The sequence below is a fragment of the Nylanderia fulva genome, unplaced genomic scaffold (genome assembly GCF_048542155.1).
Source record: "Nylanderia fulva isolate GAGA-0341 unplaced genomic scaffold, ASM4854215v1 Scaffold23, whole genome shotgun sequence".
NCBI classification, from domain to species: Eukaryota; Metazoa; Arthropoda; class Insecta; order Hymenoptera; family Formicidae; genus Nylanderia; species Nylanderia fulva.
Genome location: NW_028190293.1, coordinates 993021 through 1010930, shown reverse-complemented (window position 1 = coordinate 1010930; position 17910 = coordinate 993021). Strand labels below are relative to the sequence as shown.

The following is a 17910-nucleotide window of genomic DNA, read 5'->3' as shown; positions in this document are numbered from 1 at the left end:
ATTAATTAACAAATTATTAAATATAATTATATAATTCAATCAGTATATATTAATATTAATTAAATAATACAAATAATATGATACGATACAAATAAATCAATAAATAAATAATATGAATTCTAATACAATTGCATGCAACTAAATTCTAAGAAATTTTCTGCGTTCTTATCGCAGACCTAATTTCATTACCACCGCATAGTCTTACCGAAAGGAATGAAAACACTTGGCGCTATTTAAGGACCTAAAATCTCCGAGCATCTTGAAGACACCAGGAAAAAAACGATATCTCCGAATGGCGAAAAATGATGAAAAAATCGAGTCATCCAAGTTTTCGAATCACATTTACAAATCCCAAATCTACACCCACTATTCGCGTGTCGCACGTGCGTGTCGTCCGCGAATCACGCGACTAGCGAAAGCGTATATATGCAGAGATGGAGAGAGAGTGTAAGTCGCGTATAAAGATCGCGGCGAAGCCAACCTCGCGGCGTATCCTCGTGGAATCGGCGAAGCTATTGATTCCTCGCTGCGACACTGGTCGTCCAAAGTCATCGATCGCCCCTTAAATCTTCGCGTGGGCGAGAAATCTGTCGAGGGGGTTTGTTCGCGATCGTCCGCGGTGCGGATCGCCTTGGTAACCGGCTGTGCAAACACTACGTCGACGAGCATCGTCGGGAAAGCCGTGTTCACCAGTCACCGACAGCTCATCCCTATGGATGGTGTTACCCTGATGCGACGACGATCGCGATTGTCCGATCGAAATGATCGGTATAGTATCTGTTCGGTATCGTCCGGCATGTAGAAGCTGACGACGACGACGGAAGTGCGATTCTATCGGGAACAAGTGCTTTAAATCGCAGCATGAACGTAAGAAATTCTTGGATCCTTCATTTGTTGATCATCCTCGCCCTCTTGCAAAAAGGTCGGTATATTAATTATACCCCTAAGAGCACAACATATCCGAAAGCATTCAAAGGATATCTAGAGGACATTCGAACATCCTCTGGATGTTCTTAGGATGTTCTCTATACGTCTTTCGAATATGGGTTGTTAGAGACGATACTCTATAGGAATCACTTAAACTTTTTCTCTCTCGAAATTTGTTATTATTATTAGGTCAAGTGCAAAAATATTGAAAGAAAAGAAAAAGGAAAATTATTAACTTTAGGTTTAATTATTAGATTGTTTTTTTTTTTAGTAAAAAATGTATTATTTAGTGTTTTATCCGCGAATCTCGCGCGAGGAAGCCTTCAGTTGCTGATCATCCTCGCCCTCTTGCAAAGAGGTCGATATATTAATTATATACTCTAGAAATCAGTCAAACTTTTTCTCTCTCGAAATGAAATGATCGAAGATTAGGTCAAGCGCAAAAATAATGGAAAAAAGACGGTGTTATACTCATCTATCCGCGAATCTCGCGCGAGTAAGATCAATAACTGAGCCGCGAGAACGAGTTGTTAACGCGACGTGTATAGTTTGTGCAATTTTGTATAAAAATAGCTCTCTCTCTTTAGCACCACACGAGCTCTCAAACACTTTGTCGATCGCCACGAGATCTTTTTTGCAACGTTGAAAGGCGACATAAAAATCCTCAGCACCTTGCTCCTTATTCCTGGCGAAAATAACTTTATATCAGCTAAGAATTTTTATATCTATACAGAGTGTCCCAGAATTACCGTATCACACGTTAATGGGAGATTCTTGAAGCGATTTGGAGACGATTTTTCCTCAGCGAAAATGTCGAGAAAGGTCACCATTTTTTTAATGTTCCCAATTTTTGAAATCATGTATCTTTGTAACTAAGCCTTAAATTAAAATTCTATTAAAGTAAACTTTACCTGAAATTAACTAAAAAATGCAGTTTTGTTAATAATTTATTTTGACAAGGCTTAGTTTACAAAATAGCTTTTATTTTCAATCATTTATAACTCGAAAATTATTGGTGCCTGGACATTTTCGTTGAGGAAAAATCGTCTCCAAATCGCCTCAGAAATCTCCTATTAACGTGTGATACGGTAATTCTGGGACACCCTGTATATAGTGTAAAGTGTTGAGGAAGACAAGGTGTTTCGAACGCGAGAAATATCGGTGTTTGGTGAACACGTTTTGGATAAAAATTCCCCTTATCTTTCTCTCATTCTGCGTTTCATGAATGAACAACTTCCCTCAGGATGGGCCATCGACTGCTTCAAGTGCGTCTCGATCGATGGCGACAACAAACCTTGCGATGACCCATTTCACAACAATGGCAGCCTCTCTTTCTTAGAGTCGCCCTGTCTCGGGGGTCGAAAAGGCCGGGATGGCCTCTTTCCCGCGACAGCCTGCATCAAGATCGCCGGCATATACGGTAAAATAAAAACAAGAGCCACCGAAATTTTCATACTTTCACGCACTGTTTCTCTTTCTTTTTTTATACTTCATTCAAATTGATCGAAATTCAGCCACACGAATTTCGCATCTAAAAAGATATAAAATTATCTCTTAATTAAAGCTGAAAATTCTTAGATGCCATTTTTAAATGAAAAAAAAAACTTCAAAAACTATTATTTTCCTTTGACAGTCAATCAACAACCGTAAATTGATCTCAGACTTGGCATGTACAAAGATCAGGCCTCGTATTATAGTCATTTACATGCGGCTGTTGATTGATTATAAAGGGAAATTTTTAATTAAATTGATTAAATTGATTTTCAATTAATTTAATGGGTTGTAATTAAATTAATTAAATTGATTTTCAATTAAATTGATTAAATTGATTTTCAATTAAATTAATTAAATTGATTATAAGGGGAAGGTTTTCGAAGTATTTGAAGAGTGTGCTAGTTATCTGAAGTGCCGCTTCATCGAAATATTTTTTATTTCGAAATAGCACCTAAGAATTTTCCTCGCCTCTGATATCACAATTGTAACGTAATCGGCGAGGAACCAGGAGCCTTAATCAATTGTCCGATATGATATCAGATGAATCCGGTGTATCTCTCATGGTGAGGACCTGCGCGTTAGACAGCGGAACCTTGACGACCGACTCCGAGATTATCAGAATGTCCCACTGCGGTGGTTTTTACTTTGACGACAAGTAAGGAGAACGATATAAAAAATTAAAAATTAAAAAAACGCGCGACTAACATTTTTAAACCTTTATATGAATATTCTCTCTAGATACGTTCGCGGATGTGTGCAATCTTGCAGCGATGCAGATGCATGCAACGGATCGTCGAAGAATTTTGCACCACTGGTTGCCTTAATGTTGCCGATCCTCGCGATATTCGTGTAATTTACATCGTTCTATCTTGCAGAAATAAAAAATTCGCGAATACGAGTCATCATGTCAGGAACGGAACAGTTCGGACGTAAGAAAATATGGCTTTAAAAGATTACGGCAGCAAACGTTGTAGTAATTATATCAATGTACGATCATAATTAATATAATGATCTTTCATTAAGTCTTACGATACACAAAACAGATACATGTCCCAGCAAACACAATATATAAATGTTATATACTTAAGCATGTTACATGTAACGTATATGTTAGTTGTAATTTCCCACTCATAGATATAACATTTTTAATATTACATATATTACATTGTAGTTATATTGTCATTATATCCCAAGATAGCACTGACTGATCAATACAATATAATACTTATCAATATAATATGTATTGAATACATCAATGTGCTATTTGGTATATAATTACAATATAACTACAATGTAATATATGTTCTATTAAAATGTTACATCTATGAGTGGGAAATTACAACTAACATGGATGTTACATGTAACGTGCACGTTATATTACCTGTTATATTCCGTTTTATTATAGTAATGTAACAATTATATATCGGTGTTTGCTGGGTGTATATAGAGAATACTGCCAGATTACGATTTAAGCTATATCTTGTTATCGTTAAACAACAGTAGTTCACGTCATTTTTCTCTGGTTATCACTAGCTTTGCGTATACGATTAATTAACTACAGCTTGATATCAATAAAGCATATCTTAAATTGTTAAACAGACATTCTGCCTTCTTCACTTTTCCTTATCGCGAACGCGTAGATAACCAATTTCAGGTAACGTAAAATATCTATGCGTCGTTTTTTGTTTCGACGAAATTAATCGATTAATATTAATTTCTTCAATTTTTGATAATCGACAGCTTAACATTCGGTTCGTGAAATTTTTCTGCGACAAAGTGTAAATTTTAATGGCAACACTCGACCATGAAAAATTCGCAAACCAGTGCCTTCGATCAATTCGCGAACTCCTTCTGGCGAATTTTTTGCTGGCTCTGGGAAACCATCGAACTCATCCTGATTATCGTGGTCGATTGCTTAGCGAGGCTAATTGAGCTAATACTCGTGACAATAAACCTAATATTTCAGGTGACAGATTTTGTTTACATTTCGAATGTATCGCGGTAATAAATAAGTAAGATCCAGGAGAAGGAAAAGATTTTATAAAAGTTCAAATTAATGCAGAAGTTTTTGATCAAAATTGAAAAAATTTTTCGGAAAGAGAGAACGACTTTTTAGCAAGGCATAATCGGATTTTTTAGGTGATCTGCTTTCTCAGGGATTTATGCATCGACGCAATGCAGACATTCGCTAATGTTTTTCGAGGGATCGTCAACATCGTTAGCAGCATCGATCGCGACGATGTCGAGGACTTTGCCTCTGCCTGCATCGTCGTCGTTTTATTCACCGGAGCCTTCAAGATGTTCATGAACCTTCTAAAGCGGGTATATATAGCATATATATCGCGTAATAAATATTATTGTCAATAAAATAGGTGGCAATTCTCGCATATCCGATAATCGAACGATTAACCGTCACTTAAATTAACAATTATTTCAGCTTTAAATTTTATAAAAAGTATATATAAAAAAGCTGTTATTTGAGATGATTATTTTCGAAAATAAATATTTTATCTGATCAATACTGATACCAAAACAGGACATTTGCATATACACTGAAAAAAAATTTCTCAACTTGACTAAACCTTTCAACTAAATATTATTTTGTTATATATATATATATATATAACTGAACATATAAAAATATTTAAATTAAATATAACATATTAAATCTAACAAAATGTTTATTTGATTTAAATACTAATATATGTTCAATTAACAAAATAATTTAGTTAAAAAAGGTTTAGTCAAGCTACCATAATTTTTTTCAGTATAATATATCACATGTTTTTTAAATGCAAATAGAATCTTGCGCAGGTATCCCGTTTTGACGAAAACTGCCTTCCATATTTTTTATGCGACTTTTGCAAATGTGGTACTATTATACTTTTTAGAATCAAACACGACGAAGCGCCGGAACTTTAAGCTGTTCGTTTGCGTTTCTCGCGAGGAATATCACTGCCACGTGACGTGGAAGGTTGCGGTGCAAAAACCAGGTAAACTATTTCGTAAACTATTCCCTGGATTTTTATATGGATCTCGAAAAAACGATGGATCTTGAAATCCATGTCTGTGTCTTTTTATCTGGTTTTTGATCCGACGACGGTTCGCTTAAAAATTTTAAACGTTCAATGTCGCAAACGTTTATATTATTTATAAATTATGCATAAAAATATAAAACTCACCCCATGATGACAAAAATTCGTCGTAAGGATCAGGATCGCCAGGGCATAGAAAGTATAATTGCATCGCTGTGGCCATCGTATCATGTGTAAAATAACAACTGCTGCTTCAAACGTCGAGATTTAAATCGCGATTTCATACATCGAGGATGATAGCTCTTCGCACTTAAACTCTCGCCTCTCGAACGTTGACATATATGACCGAATTCAATGTCATATTTCAGTATTCCGACGCAAAGTTGTTCAACGTGTTTGGGCAAAGCATGACGCAGGTCGGTAATAATAATAATCCGACAAGGAGACACGGACAGGATGCATGTCCTCCTGAAAGAAAGACAGGCAGAAGGATAAGGCAACGAAATAACAGGCGATTGATTAATACAAGAAAAGGATAATTAAGATTCTTATTCAAGCATGTTTCGAGGTATTTTTACGAGGTATTTACATAAACATTTATTGTCCGTAACAACGTGTAAGACGCGTATATCAAATATAACTTTGCTGTAAAATATAGCTCATAATTTATATTATTTATGTATATACATTATTAAATATGTACGTGCAAAAAATTTTACAACACTTTATTATATTATTATCCTCGTAATGAGATAATATCAAATTTAAACAGCTTGACAAGTGTTGTAGAAATTTTTCGGCACGCGTATAAGTATCAACTTGTAAAAGAGAGACATTGGAATCTTCGTAGAAAAATACAAGATGCTGTACTTTAAAAAGAATATATGGAAACGTGCGCAAATCTCTGCTTTTACACATTGATGAACAATATATAAGTCAATTCCCTTAAACACATAAAAAAGCATATAAATTACAAAATCTTACGTTAGATAGTCATGGAAAACATTGCTGTTATAAATATAAGATTCGATCTGCAACAAGGTTGAGTTCGATAATACTTTTATTGCATTGTCTTTAACTTAAATATATACGAAAACGATATGGAGCGAGCTTTAATCGTTGATGATTAATCGATGATGGTGATGACTAAGTTATGTTCCGGCCAAGAAAACGTTTTTGGCAATTGAATCTGTAATGGAATACATCGATACATATATACAATATGAAATGTTGATGTCGAAATTAGAGTTGAAAAATATTTTGAGATCAACATTCCTAAATGTACATCGTATATCATCATATTTCGAAGCAAATTTGCATATCATTACCTTATCGGGTGTGTTCAAAATTTGGAATTCTTCGGCCATCTTTTCGGCTAGCTCTTCCGAAAGGAGCACTTGCAGCCACGGACCTTGAACAACATACGGTCTGTCCTTGGATACGAAGGTACCCGTGACCGATGGCGCGACTATGGTGACAGCTGTGTGGGACAGTATGGATTTGAACGTAAAATGCCTCCCGTGCATTACGCGACCTCTGCAACGATAATTATTGCATTATTCATCAGACGTTGCTGTCGGAACGCTCGCGCAAATTCTGTTTCTCTCGTCATGACTAACTTTATCGCTAACGGTAGTAACGAGCCAGCTTCGAGGTTGAACGTTAGGTGTAATCCAGACAAAACTTTAATACAATTTTCGTCGGAGACGTTGGCGTCCTGTTGCTCGCACGGCGAAAGCCTCTCTGTTTTTACGATCGGTTTCACATCCTCCTCTTCATCGTCGTCGTCGTCGGAATCGTTCCTTCTCTCCCTGTATCTCTCCGCGCTTTTGTCGTTCGTTATTTGCACCCACCTGCACAAATATATAACTTAATTTTAATCCGATCCAGATTCTAAATAATCTTTGAATTTTTTTAGTCGTTAAACTCACCAACACTTTGCGGACACCCCGCTCGTGTTCGATCCGTCTCTCTCGATGCCGCACTGTATCTTTTCCGCTATAGAAGGATCGTCCTCCATGGCGGAACGCATTCTTCTCATGTTCGTGAGCAACCACGGGCCGCAATCTCGTGCGCTTTTTAACAAATTTACAACGCCCGGACCGTTCCAATGTTGAGCCGCCTGCAGTTCCTCGGAAGTGACGCCGACGATTTGAACAAATGAAACCTAACAATAAGAGAAATCGTTTCATCTTCTATATCCAAAGTACATATTACAGATTTCATTTCTCAAATACACGACTTGTGAGTATGCAACCTCGAGTTCTTTTTTCTACGTACATCGCCGTGGGGCGTAGAAATCGTTGATAGCTGCGGGTCCTGTCCCATCAAGATCTGGGTGATACGACCGTTTCCGCCGTCCAACGGAGCGTGCCAAGAAACATGGTCACCCGGCATCAACGTGTTCCCGGAATTGAAAACATATTTGGCCAATTGCTGCATCACATTCGCCGGCCATGTGGGCGGCGTCATCTCGCCCCTTTCGTGAACGAGACGGAAAGTAAGCTCGAATCCGAATCCGCTTGGACGACCTGGACCAGGTTTCGGATGCAACCGACCGTCGCCGTGTAGATCGGACAGTCCTAAACTAAATTTAAAATAGATGGATATTATATAAAGCAGATATTATATGAGACTATAAGAAAAAATAAGTTGTTTCAAAGAGAGAGCCATATACATACATATAATCTCTGAATTTGATTCGAAAAGAGAGGAACAAATCACGTTATGACTTTAGAAGTGATACGGGTGGCACGACAGAAAAAAGCAAGGGCGACTCTCAGCTGTATCCCGCAAAAAGTATGTAGACATTCGGTCAATGGCGATGTATAATTAGACGGCGCAGACGAAAAAGGGAAAGTCCGGCGCTTCTATTTCCGACTCCTCGCGCTTTAAACGACTTTGTTCCTCTTGCGCCCTACACGCTCCCTCTTTCTCCCTTTCTCTTTCTCTAGAGAGGGAGAAATGGAGAAAGAGAGAAGGAGTAAGAAACGCGGAGCAGTATTGAGACAGCTGTTTGAAACTGAAGAAGCGAGGGTCGCCTTGGTGCAGATAGGGAAAAAAAGAGCCGGCACCCTTTGACGGAAGGTCATTCGTCATTCGGTACACAGATTCCAATAAAACGTTGGAGGGAAATACATATATCGTCTGCACAGTTCATATGTATCTGCCATAGTTTGCATTCCAATTAAATTTAAATTTAAATCCGCGGTTCTTGAGCTTTATCTCATAAATATATATTTAATAATGTTTTGCATTTTGCATACAAAGATAAAAGAGACTCAAGTTCAATCAACTTTGTTGTAAACTTTGAATAGTATTATAGAGTAAATAAATGGCTTCAATTCTTCGAGTTTAAGATGCATCATATAGATGTTACATTTGATATACAAATGTAATTCTTACCTCACATAATGCCAATGTGGAGGTACTCCGAGTTCGGGACATCCTGGATTTGCGTACATGCTAATGTAATCCAGAGGATCAGGTCCTCCTAGCCTAAACGAGAAAAATAGATGGAAAATTCGAATCAGCTGACACAGGATATCCGGTATGTAAGTAAAAGAGGGGGGCTAAATATAGTACTACGTAATTAATGTTTCTCGCGAGGGAGGGATGGAAAAAACGAGTTTCTACCAGTACTTTGTAAAGAAGCGTATCTCATATTACATTGCCTATATCAGGCTCAACATTAACTTGATAAACAATGATTCAATAATTCGCGATAAATGTGTGAATACATCATCTAGCAATCGGGAAAATAATATATACGTAATAACACAGCTAAAAATAACACAGAAAAATTGAATAAAACAAGAATTTATTAATCTTGTTTTATTTTATTCTTATTAATTTATTTTATTTAATATATATTAATATATTATTTAATTATTTTATATATATATATATATATATATATATATATATATAAATACATAATATATTATTTAATATATTAAAATAAAATTATTAATTTATTAATTTTGCAAACTGTAATTTAAAAGTGAATATAGATTAGATGCAATTGAATTAAATAATAATCGCTAAAAATAAAGTCTACCTCCGACAAGGTATACACGACATGTATATGTGCATACAAAAGTAATCGTTTACGATTACCTGGCAGGAGTACACCAGTTGCTATATACAGACAAAGTATAGGAGCATTATAAAAAAAAGTTCTTTTTTACATTTTTCAAGAGTAACGCCACTTTTCGTGTGGAGTGGTATTGGTTGCATGCTTACCAATACTTAATTATCGCGGTGACTGTTAAGGGATTAATCTGTTCCGGATATATCTGCCTGCAGAGGCTGTACAGGGCGTCCAGACCCGGGGCCCCTGGCGTCGACGGCGGCAGCGGGGCCTGGACCGGCTGACCCGGTGGAAAACTCCTCGTGAATTCCTCGCACTCACGCATGTTGTACATAAACCCGGCGGGATGCACGCGCCTATTACGCGCTTTGTTTAACAGCCACGCACGAGACGTCCACTGACATCAGTCGCACTGACAAGACAAAAGCGAAGATTGTCTTTGAGGATCACGTAAATGGGAGACGGGAGAGCGAACGTGGAAATCCGGAACGCCGCCAGCGCCTCTGCAGGCGCGATCGAGTCTCGTGATTGGCTCCGCCATATTTCGTCAGATCCTTGAACGGGATTTGATCGGGATCTAACTTGATGGATCGTATAATGATGTAATGAGTAATGATTGTGGCGTAATCGAAGCAGAGAATTCGTATACGGTAAAATTAATTATATATGTTAATACTGCTAATTTAGATATTTTGTATTGGAATTTTAATACACACACATTAACTTGATGAAAATTGATGGAATAATTCGCGATAAACGTCAGTGTATCATGTTTGACATTAGAAAATGTATATGTATATAATAACAAAGAATTTATATAGAAAATTGTTAATAAAACGGGATTAATTAACTAAAACTTTTAAAAAAATTTATTTTAAAAATGAAGATTGAGAAGGAAGATAAGATTCTTAATTTAATCAAATAGAAAGAATTTTGATAGAGTATACAACAATCAAAAAATTAGTTAACGACTACCTGGCAAGTAGCAATTGCTATAAATGTTAGCAATTGGATATTGAACTGAAATAGAGTGTAAATGTAATAAATCTTATTTTTTGTATTTATATTTATTGTAGCTTCAAACATGATTAACTGCGTTGCACCATGGTGCAGAAATTCTTCTTGTAAAGGATTCAAAATGAATTATTTTCCACGAAAAAAAAAGAGAAGAAATGCTTGGATAAAAAATATAAACAGAACCAATTGGATACCAAAACGAAACTCAGCTTTATGTGAAGTATATACATATATTACGCTTTAATAGCATCAAATGTTTTAGATATGAAATGCTAGATTCAATAAGAATTATTTTTACATTTCAGGCACATTTTGCACCAAACATGTGGATTGAGACACGAATAGGTGGACAAAAGAAATTAAAATCTTGTGCAATACCCACGATATTTGTCAGAAATAAGAAGACGCACTTGCCATTGAAAGAAAAAAGAAATGGAAATAATGAGATAATAGTAAGGATAAATATTTTTAAATCAATTACTCTATTACAGAGAAAACATTCGATACATATACAAAAAGGTATGTAAAATAAATAGTTATAATATTTTATTTTTCTAAAGATTACATGTTCTTAATATATTCTCCATATATAATAGGTGATGAATCTCAAAGTGAATGTAATGAAAAATCATATAGAAGTAAAGAAACAAATAGCAAGCAAATTACTGACAATATTAAAATTCTTTATGAAAACAATGTAGAAGGCAATACTTCAAAAGAAAAAAGGATAGAAAAAAAGATATCAGAAACTTTATCAGAAGGTGTCAAAACAATATCTAATTCTACAAATAAGAGATACCTATTAAAAATTACAATTAATAGAATTTACAAAACTCATTAGTAAACTTAAAATTAGAAAACAAAAACTTATAAAAACCAAACAAGACTAAAGAATTAATATATGTAGCACAAGAGAGACAAGTAGAGGAAGTAAAAAGCAGATGCAGAAAAAATATATGAAAGTGATACGTTATCAGAAAGCATTAAAAATATTTTGAATAAAAAATTATGTAAATCTCAATATTTAATTTTAAATTTATATTTAAATTTAAATATCGAGTAATAAATATAGATAGAGTTCTATGCACATGCTCCAATTACAATAATTTATTGCAACAAGAATTTCTTTTATCATTACAGAGATTATTTTCAAGTTTTTCATCTTAAAAATATCAAATTGATGCAGAAAAGAAATCAGATAAACCATAAATTATTATTTTGTTATGATTTTTATTAATATAAATATCTTTTTTCATTTTGAAGAATATATTATTAAAGAGAAGTATATATATATATATATATATATATATATGTATATATATTTTTTTGTATTGTGTATGTATAACTGTTAGAGGCTATATATTTTGTAAAAAATTAACTAATTCAATAAAAATAAGAGAATTGTATATTTTCAATTTAAATTGATACTTTCAGCATATTTTCTTTTTTCAATTATATATCCAAATATCCTTATCTTCTTCGTAACGCATCATATACTAATTATCATATTTTATTGCGCATGATGTATTCGCATTAGTAATTATGTAAATGAAACTTGTAAATTAGTACCAAGCGAAAAATAGGTCCAGGCAATGAAACAGCTGCCGACAATGTCAGCGCTCTCCAATTATCCTCAAGGTCCCACTGATAGTCACGTCGTCGACGCCACATGGTACGGTATCTCGAGGAGCTTTCGAGATGCGCCACCGAGTTTCTCGACGCGCTACTACCACCCCAGATCCCATTCTGTGAATCCGCGAGAGCGAACGTCAGGTCGTGTCACTCTTTCACTTCTCGCGGAAGAGATTTCTGAAGGGAAGGAGAGACAGGAGGTGGAGCGAAAACATCAGCGGCGTTTCGAGAGGATCGTTTCCGCAACGGTGCTCGCTCGGACGGACGTCGCAGTAATTCGCATATGCCTGTGCGAGGCAGCCAGTTCGCAGCAGCTTCGGCGGCCGGCAGCGTGAGCAGCGGATCTGTGCGCGCAAGCGTGACATCAAATTTGCGGCATGGCGGAACGCAGGAAAAACAGGAAGCGCAAAGATGTAAGCGTCGCATATGGGATGTGGGAATCGGAAGATGCCGATGTTCGCGGGATGACAGCTCGATCGGCGCGCGTTCGCCCTCGTTTCGCGGTCCCATTCGCTCGACCTGACACGTAGCGCGGATGTCACATTTCGCATTCGTTGAACCCGCGTTGAAGCTCCTCGTGACGTAGACAGCGCGCACGCGATACCTTCCTCGCGACGAAAATTCGACAACCAATTTTAATTACTATGCTTCTTGCTAATTTTAATTACTCCTATTTTTTCCCTTCCTCGCGTAGTTTAATATTTCTCCCGGTCAGATGTTCTGGGTCGACAATCTAACGGAAGTTATTGTTTGCAACAGGAAGTAGCCAGTTTGGACACAAAGGTTGCCCAGGACAAGCCATCCAAGGAGGAGTACGCAGTGGCAAAGTGGATACGCAGCAATGTACCGTCGAAGAAGACCAAGTTCGATAGAGCACACAATGTCGAGTACTTCACTGGGTCGCGCGCGATCGACGCTCTGTTGGAAAATTCACCCTGGAACACGATGTTCGAGAATCGCGAGCAGGTCGCCCAATTCTTGGACTTGATGTTGAGGCACAAGTTCTTTCACAGGGCCAAGAAAGTGGTGATCTCGGAGGAAGAACTCAATAAAATGCGGGGTATTAAAAAGAAGACTAAAGATGAACCGAAGAAACCTGCGGAGAAGGAAGATTTGAAGGAGACAAAAGAAACAGCTGTGGTGAAGGAAGAGAAAAGCGAAGAGAAAGGCGAGGAACGAAAGGAGCATAAGAAAAAGCCAAAAGTAAGAATGCATTTACTCGTACAGCTTAAATGTAATTTTTCTTCTTTTTTTCCAAGATAAAAAGCACGTTTGCTTCCAGGTAAGACTAGAAATGCACATGGAACAGTATTTTGTGGATTGTAACGATGCATATGTGTGGATATACGAGCCAATTCCCGTATATTATTGGTTTTTTGGCACATTGGTAGTCTTAGGTGCGATAGGGGTCTGTCTCTTCCCACTGTGGCCATTAACTATTCGTCATGGCGTATATTACCTAAGCGTCGCCGCCGCGGGATTCCTCGTATTCATATTAGCATTGGCTATTATCAGAATGATTGTATTTTGTCTTCTGTGGGTTCCCACATTAGGTCGATGCCACTTGTGGTTGCTACCTAACTTGACGGCCGATGTTGGCTTCTTCGCGTCCTTCTGGCCATTGTATCAGGTTAATAGTTTTCTCCATATTTCTAATTTTGCCACAGATATAACGATCGTATGAATTTATAACGCAAAATTTATTTCAGTATGAATATTATGGCCCAATGTCCGATAGTGACAAGAAAGTCAGTAAAAAGAAAAGAAAGAAGGAAAAGGATTCGGATTCCGAAGATGCGCCGTTACTTCAATCGTAAGTCTCGCGATTTATAATTTAATTGTACGTATTACACGAAATATATAAATATATCTCTAATATATTATGATTCGTTCTAATATATTATGATTCTAATATATTAGGATTTTCTTCTCTTTTCAGAGAAGAGAAATCTAGCGCGACGGAGGCGCCTAAGGAAGATGAGCGAATCGAGGAGTTATCTTTGCCCAGTGAAGAAAGGAAAGCTTCGTCTGACTCAGCCGAAGGAGAGGACGGCAGCGAGGAAGGTTCGGAGAGCGAGAAATCTAATACAGGTCGAGATTTCGTTATGGTTTAAGACAGGTAGGCTGGGCAATAAATAGCTTCATGTTTTCTGGAACAAACAGCTGTATTAATTGTCGCATTAATCATCGCTGAAACCGATATATGCTTGCAATGCGTTAACTCGGTCATCGAACTGCAATTTAACGCACGGATTTGAGGAAAAATCGAATATAGCAGATTCTCCAGATTTTGTTGCATTTAAGTACGATCGATCAAGAACGAATGAGCAAAACCGACTTGTGATTTTTGCAGGGAAAGAAATTTCCAATAACTGGTGTGATTGTAAAATACTACTCTTTAGAAAACGCGCGTGTGATAAGGCGTATTTTATTCTATATATGTAATACGAAAGAATTATTAGATGTAATTTCGTTATTGAGCGTATATCAGTTTCCGTTGAATAAATTGTGAATATTTCAAGTCTTTAATCCTTAACGCGATCCATGTCTACCGACAGTTAACATACATAGTTAATTAATTTCGCACCGAGTCCTCTCGAGTTTGATGTAAATCAATTTCATCGAATCCGGGAAGAAGAGATGCTTTTAGCTGGAAGAGAAGGAATCTTTACGGGTACAGAACTTGATGTTTTCTTCGTCCTTCGTCGATTATAGCGCGAGTTCCTTTTTAGCAGAAATGAGAGAGAAATCCAATTTTACAAAGAAATATATTCCCGATTTGATACAGACGAATAATTTATATTTTTATGCGAAATTTCTAATTATATTATTGTTATATTATTATGATATTTTGCGATTATACCATAATATCAGGATCTATGTAGATCTACCAGTCGTGAGTTTATCTATATCGAAATAAAAGATAAAATAAAGCGTTATCTATTAAATGATGTTCATTGTTTCAAGATGCAATCCCACGGAGTTAGATTAAGAGCAATTGGCCTTGGAAGTGATCTCGCGCAGCATCGCGTTGCACATAGCTGCGTAAGGGTTCAGAGCGATCAATTGCTCTTTAGCGAAGCTCGAACCAGCCTTGGCCGCACGTACGAAGTCTTTCCTGGCCTCATCGTCCTGTCCCATCCAGCGATAAAGAGCGCCACGTTGACAGAGCGCCTGGATACCCGCTCTTCCTTCTCCTCGGCTCAATTCCACCGCCAGATGCAGATCCTTCAAAGCCTCTAAAGGAACACGATAATTAAATTAGTTCTTCTCCCACGCAAGTATATTTGTGAAACTCTATTTTATACGTCGATATATTTTGGAAATGTACCTTCGTCTCGATTCGCTAAACGTAACGCTTGTGCTCTGTCGTTTAGAATCGATGGTGATTCTGGCGCTCGCTTTGATGCCTCGTCGAAAAGTCGAAAAGACTCGTCAAAGTTCTTCGCTTCCGCGCAGATTATCGCCTTCCTCACGATTTCCGACACGTGCGGTTCTAAATTATCCTCTTCCAACGTATCTGTTGCCTCTTCTCAATGGGAACAAATATTTTTATATATTAATAACATCTTGTTTGCTCGCTATCTGCGTAGTTTTTAAAAAGTTGAATAGCAACATGTCAACATGCAACCCTGGTCGATTTGCACGTGCGTAGAACCTTGAGAGTTGTATAATAATAAGAAAATTTATCTGTTATTGTGCCGCGCGCGGTTTTTTACATATTCATGACGATCTGAATGTCTCCCGTGAGAATCAACACGTTGGAACGCACTTTTGCGACGCCAGACGAAATGCGGTTACCCACGAGGCTTTACGCACTTGCAGATTATTCGAACAATCCGTTTTTGCGAGTTTGCAGTCTCGAATCGAGTCTAACTAGCGCGACAAGTCGCACGATTTTACGCCGTCGTTAAGAAGAACGGCACTTTCAGCAGCAGCACGAATCACGAGATAACAAGAAATTACAGAGCATTCGCGTTATTATACTCAAAATTTTTAGGAATTTTTAAATGTTATTAAATATTACTTTTTTAATATCATACAAATTGTATATTATAATGTTATAATATTATATTATATATTATATTATATATTATATTATATTATATATATTATATATTATAACTATTTCTGTTATAATATATATTATAATATATTATATAGTATTATATATTATAATATATAAATGTTTTTAAATATTATTTTTTGACAAATTAGGAACGCGAGAGAGATTTGTCTTGCTATATATATATATTATTAAATTTATTATTATATTGTTATATTGATAATGCTATGAAATTTTTATTATTATATTATTATATTTATTATATTAATAAGTACTCTAATAGATATTATAATTGTGCGTTGACTCTATGTATTGTTTTGCGTCACGTACCAACTTCTTGTGAAAAATTAGGCAGACCGAGTTGAAGAGGATCGAAGATTGTATTTAGGACAGCTCGATCGCCTTCGCTCAGACTCTCCATGATGTTGACTGAATTCTTCCGTAGATCCTGTCGACCGATCGACGGAAACTCGTTTCTGTTTATCGTGAATTAATCGTGTTGCGTCACGAATCAATTAATAGACCGATCTGGAATGTCGCAGCTGATGTTGCTCAGATTAACAGAAATTTTATATTTTACATACGAAGTAACTGCTACTCTTAGCTATTTGGCGTAAAAATCTTGTGTAGTATAAAGATTCGATAAATTAACAATATGTCATCGATCAATAGTCTTTACATATATTAAGATTTAACGATATGTCATCCGTGTTTAATAATTCTAAAGAGGCAAGAATATCAACCAACTTTTAATCATGACGAATTCATTTCAGTTTACACTTGCTGATTCATCTCGATATTTAAATATACATATCTACCATACGTCTGTGCAACTTGTTATACAAAAAAATATCGATAGCGAGTCAGGAGAGAGAGAACTCGCAATGTCATTAATTTCTGGATCCCTCATAAATTGTGCTCGCGCGAATAAGCGGGTATAAACAGCTGGACATTGACAGTCGTATTTCCATGTGGATCGTAACAGTAAACGCGGAGTGTTTAATGTCCAGTAGATTATTTCTTTCGTAATTCGATGAAATGGGCGTAACCAGTCGGTGGGAAGAGAAGACATTTTTCGGGGCCAGTTCTTCGACGAAAATTGAAACTTTAATGGATCCACATGCGCGGATCCCGTTTTCCTCGTCGTTATGCAGACGAGAGCGCGCGATTTTTCGCGATTCTCCGCGACACTCCTCGCGGATGCCGCGACTTTACCGTTACCGTTAACGGGGGTCTCGTCGTCGACGTGCTTTCCCACGAAGAGCGCGAACCGAGGAAGCGCCGCGACGAGGGATCTTCTCCGCGGAAAACGAACCTTTGCTTCGGTGAAGACTTGATCCTCTAAGGTCGCCTTTCTCCTCGATATCTGACGACAAATTGCGATTAAGAGTATCGTGTAATTAATGATTTGCGTGATGCTTCGAATCTTTCAAAATAATCTGAGAAATCTAGATCGATATCTCGTACGTTTTAATGCATAAAAATCTTTAAAATTCTTTACGATTACTACTTTTGACATATATTCCCCATATCGTGTTCGTATGTAAAATATAAAATTCCTGAACATCAGATTGAATTTTTTCTGTTTTTAGAAAAAAAAAACTTGAAAATAGTTTTTAATAGTTTTTAATTAGTACTCAATTTAA

General features: G+C 36.7%; 5 protein-coding genes across 9 annotated transcripts; 3 read left to right on the top strand and 2 right to left on the bottom strand.

Moving 5' to 3' along the window:
- The first annotated feature begins 137 nt into the window (after window positions 1–137).
- Window positions 138–4021, top strand: LOC114932805 (uncharacterized). Its single transcript, XM_029305211.2, has 4 exons — window positions 138–922; window positions 2171–2347; window positions 2962–3076; window positions 3160–4021. Exons 1-4 carry the CDS (start codon window positions 862–864, stop codon window positions 3272–3274), a joined length of 468 nt encoding a protein of 155 aa, XP_029161044.1. The 5' UTR covers window positions 138–861; the 3' UTR covers window positions 3275–4021.
- Window positions 4022–4085: 64 nt separating this feature from the next.
- On the top strand, window positions 4086–6427 carry LOC146723118 (uncharacterized). 2 transcript variants are annotated; one of them, XM_085483111.1, is made up of 4 exons: window positions 4086–4387; window positions 4561–4743; window positions 5313–5414; window positions 5825–5879. In XM_085483111.1, the coding sequence occupies exons 1-3, from the start codon at window positions 4226–4228 to the stop codon at window positions 5385–5387; spliced, it is 420 nt and encodes a 139-aa protein (XP_085339237.1). In that variant the 5' UTR covers window positions 4086–4225; the 3' UTR covers window positions 5388–5414; window positions 5825–5879. The 2 variants fall into 2 exon arrangements, with proteins under 2 accessions (XP_085339237.1, XP_085339238.1); XM_085483112.1 differs by lacking the exon at window positions 5313–5414 and having other exon boundaries at window positions 5825–6427.
- Window positions 5991–10000, bottom strand: Su(fu) (suppressor of fused). The gene is made up of 7 exons (XM_029305201.2): window positions 9702–10000; window positions 8862–8954; window positions 7737–8043; window positions 7388–7623; window positions 7076–7309; window positions 6785–6992; window positions 5991–6645 (listed from the first exon to the last, which is right to left on the bottom strand). The coding sequence occupies exons 1-7, from the start codon at window positions 9881–9883 to the stop codon at window positions 6583–6585; spliced, it is 1323 nt and encodes a 440-aa protein (XP_029161034.1). The 5' UTR covers window positions 9884–10000; the 3' UTR covers window positions 5991–6582.
- Window positions 10001–12248: 2248 nt separating this feature from the next.
- Window positions 12249–15728, top strand: Trp1 (translocation protein 1). Of its 3 annotated transcripts, XM_029305281.2 has the most exons (6): window positions 12255–12611; window positions 12958–13401; window positions 13481–13828; window positions 13908–14011; window positions 14138–14317; window positions 15166–15728. In XM_029305281.2, the coding sequence occupies exons 1-5, from the start codon at window positions 12576–12578 to the stop codon at window positions 14310–14312; spliced, it is 1107 nt and encodes a 368-aa protein (XP_029161114.1). In that variant the 5' UTR covers window positions 12255–12575; the 3' UTR covers window positions 14313–14317; window positions 15166–15728. The 3 variants fall into 3 exon arrangements, with proteins under 3 accessions (XP_029161119.1, XP_029161114.1, XP_029161109.1); XM_029305286.2 differs by lacking the exon at window positions 15166–15728 and having other exon boundaries at window positions 12249–12611; window positions 14119–14218; XM_029305276.1 differs by lacking the exon at window positions 15166–15728 and having other exon boundaries at window positions 12258–12611; window positions 14138–15146.
- Window positions 14558–16778, bottom strand: LOC114932876 (tetratricopeptide repeat protein 36). Of its 2 annotated transcripts, none has more exons than XM_029305293.2 (3): window positions 16595–16778; window positions 15530–15730; window positions 14558–15437 (listed from the first exon to the last, which is right to left on the bottom strand). In XM_029305293.2, exons 1-3 carry the CDS (start codon window positions 16683–16685, stop codon window positions 15187–15189), a joined length of 543 nt encoding a protein of 180 aa, XP_029161126.1. In that variant the 5' UTR covers window positions 16686–16778; the 3' UTR covers window positions 14558–15186. The 2 variants fall into 2 exon arrangements, with proteins under 2 accessions (XP_029161126.1, XP_029161132.1); XM_029305299.2 differs by having other exon boundaries at window positions 15530–15727; window positions 16595–16765.
- Between the last annotated feature and the right edge of the window lie 1132 nt (window positions 16779–17910).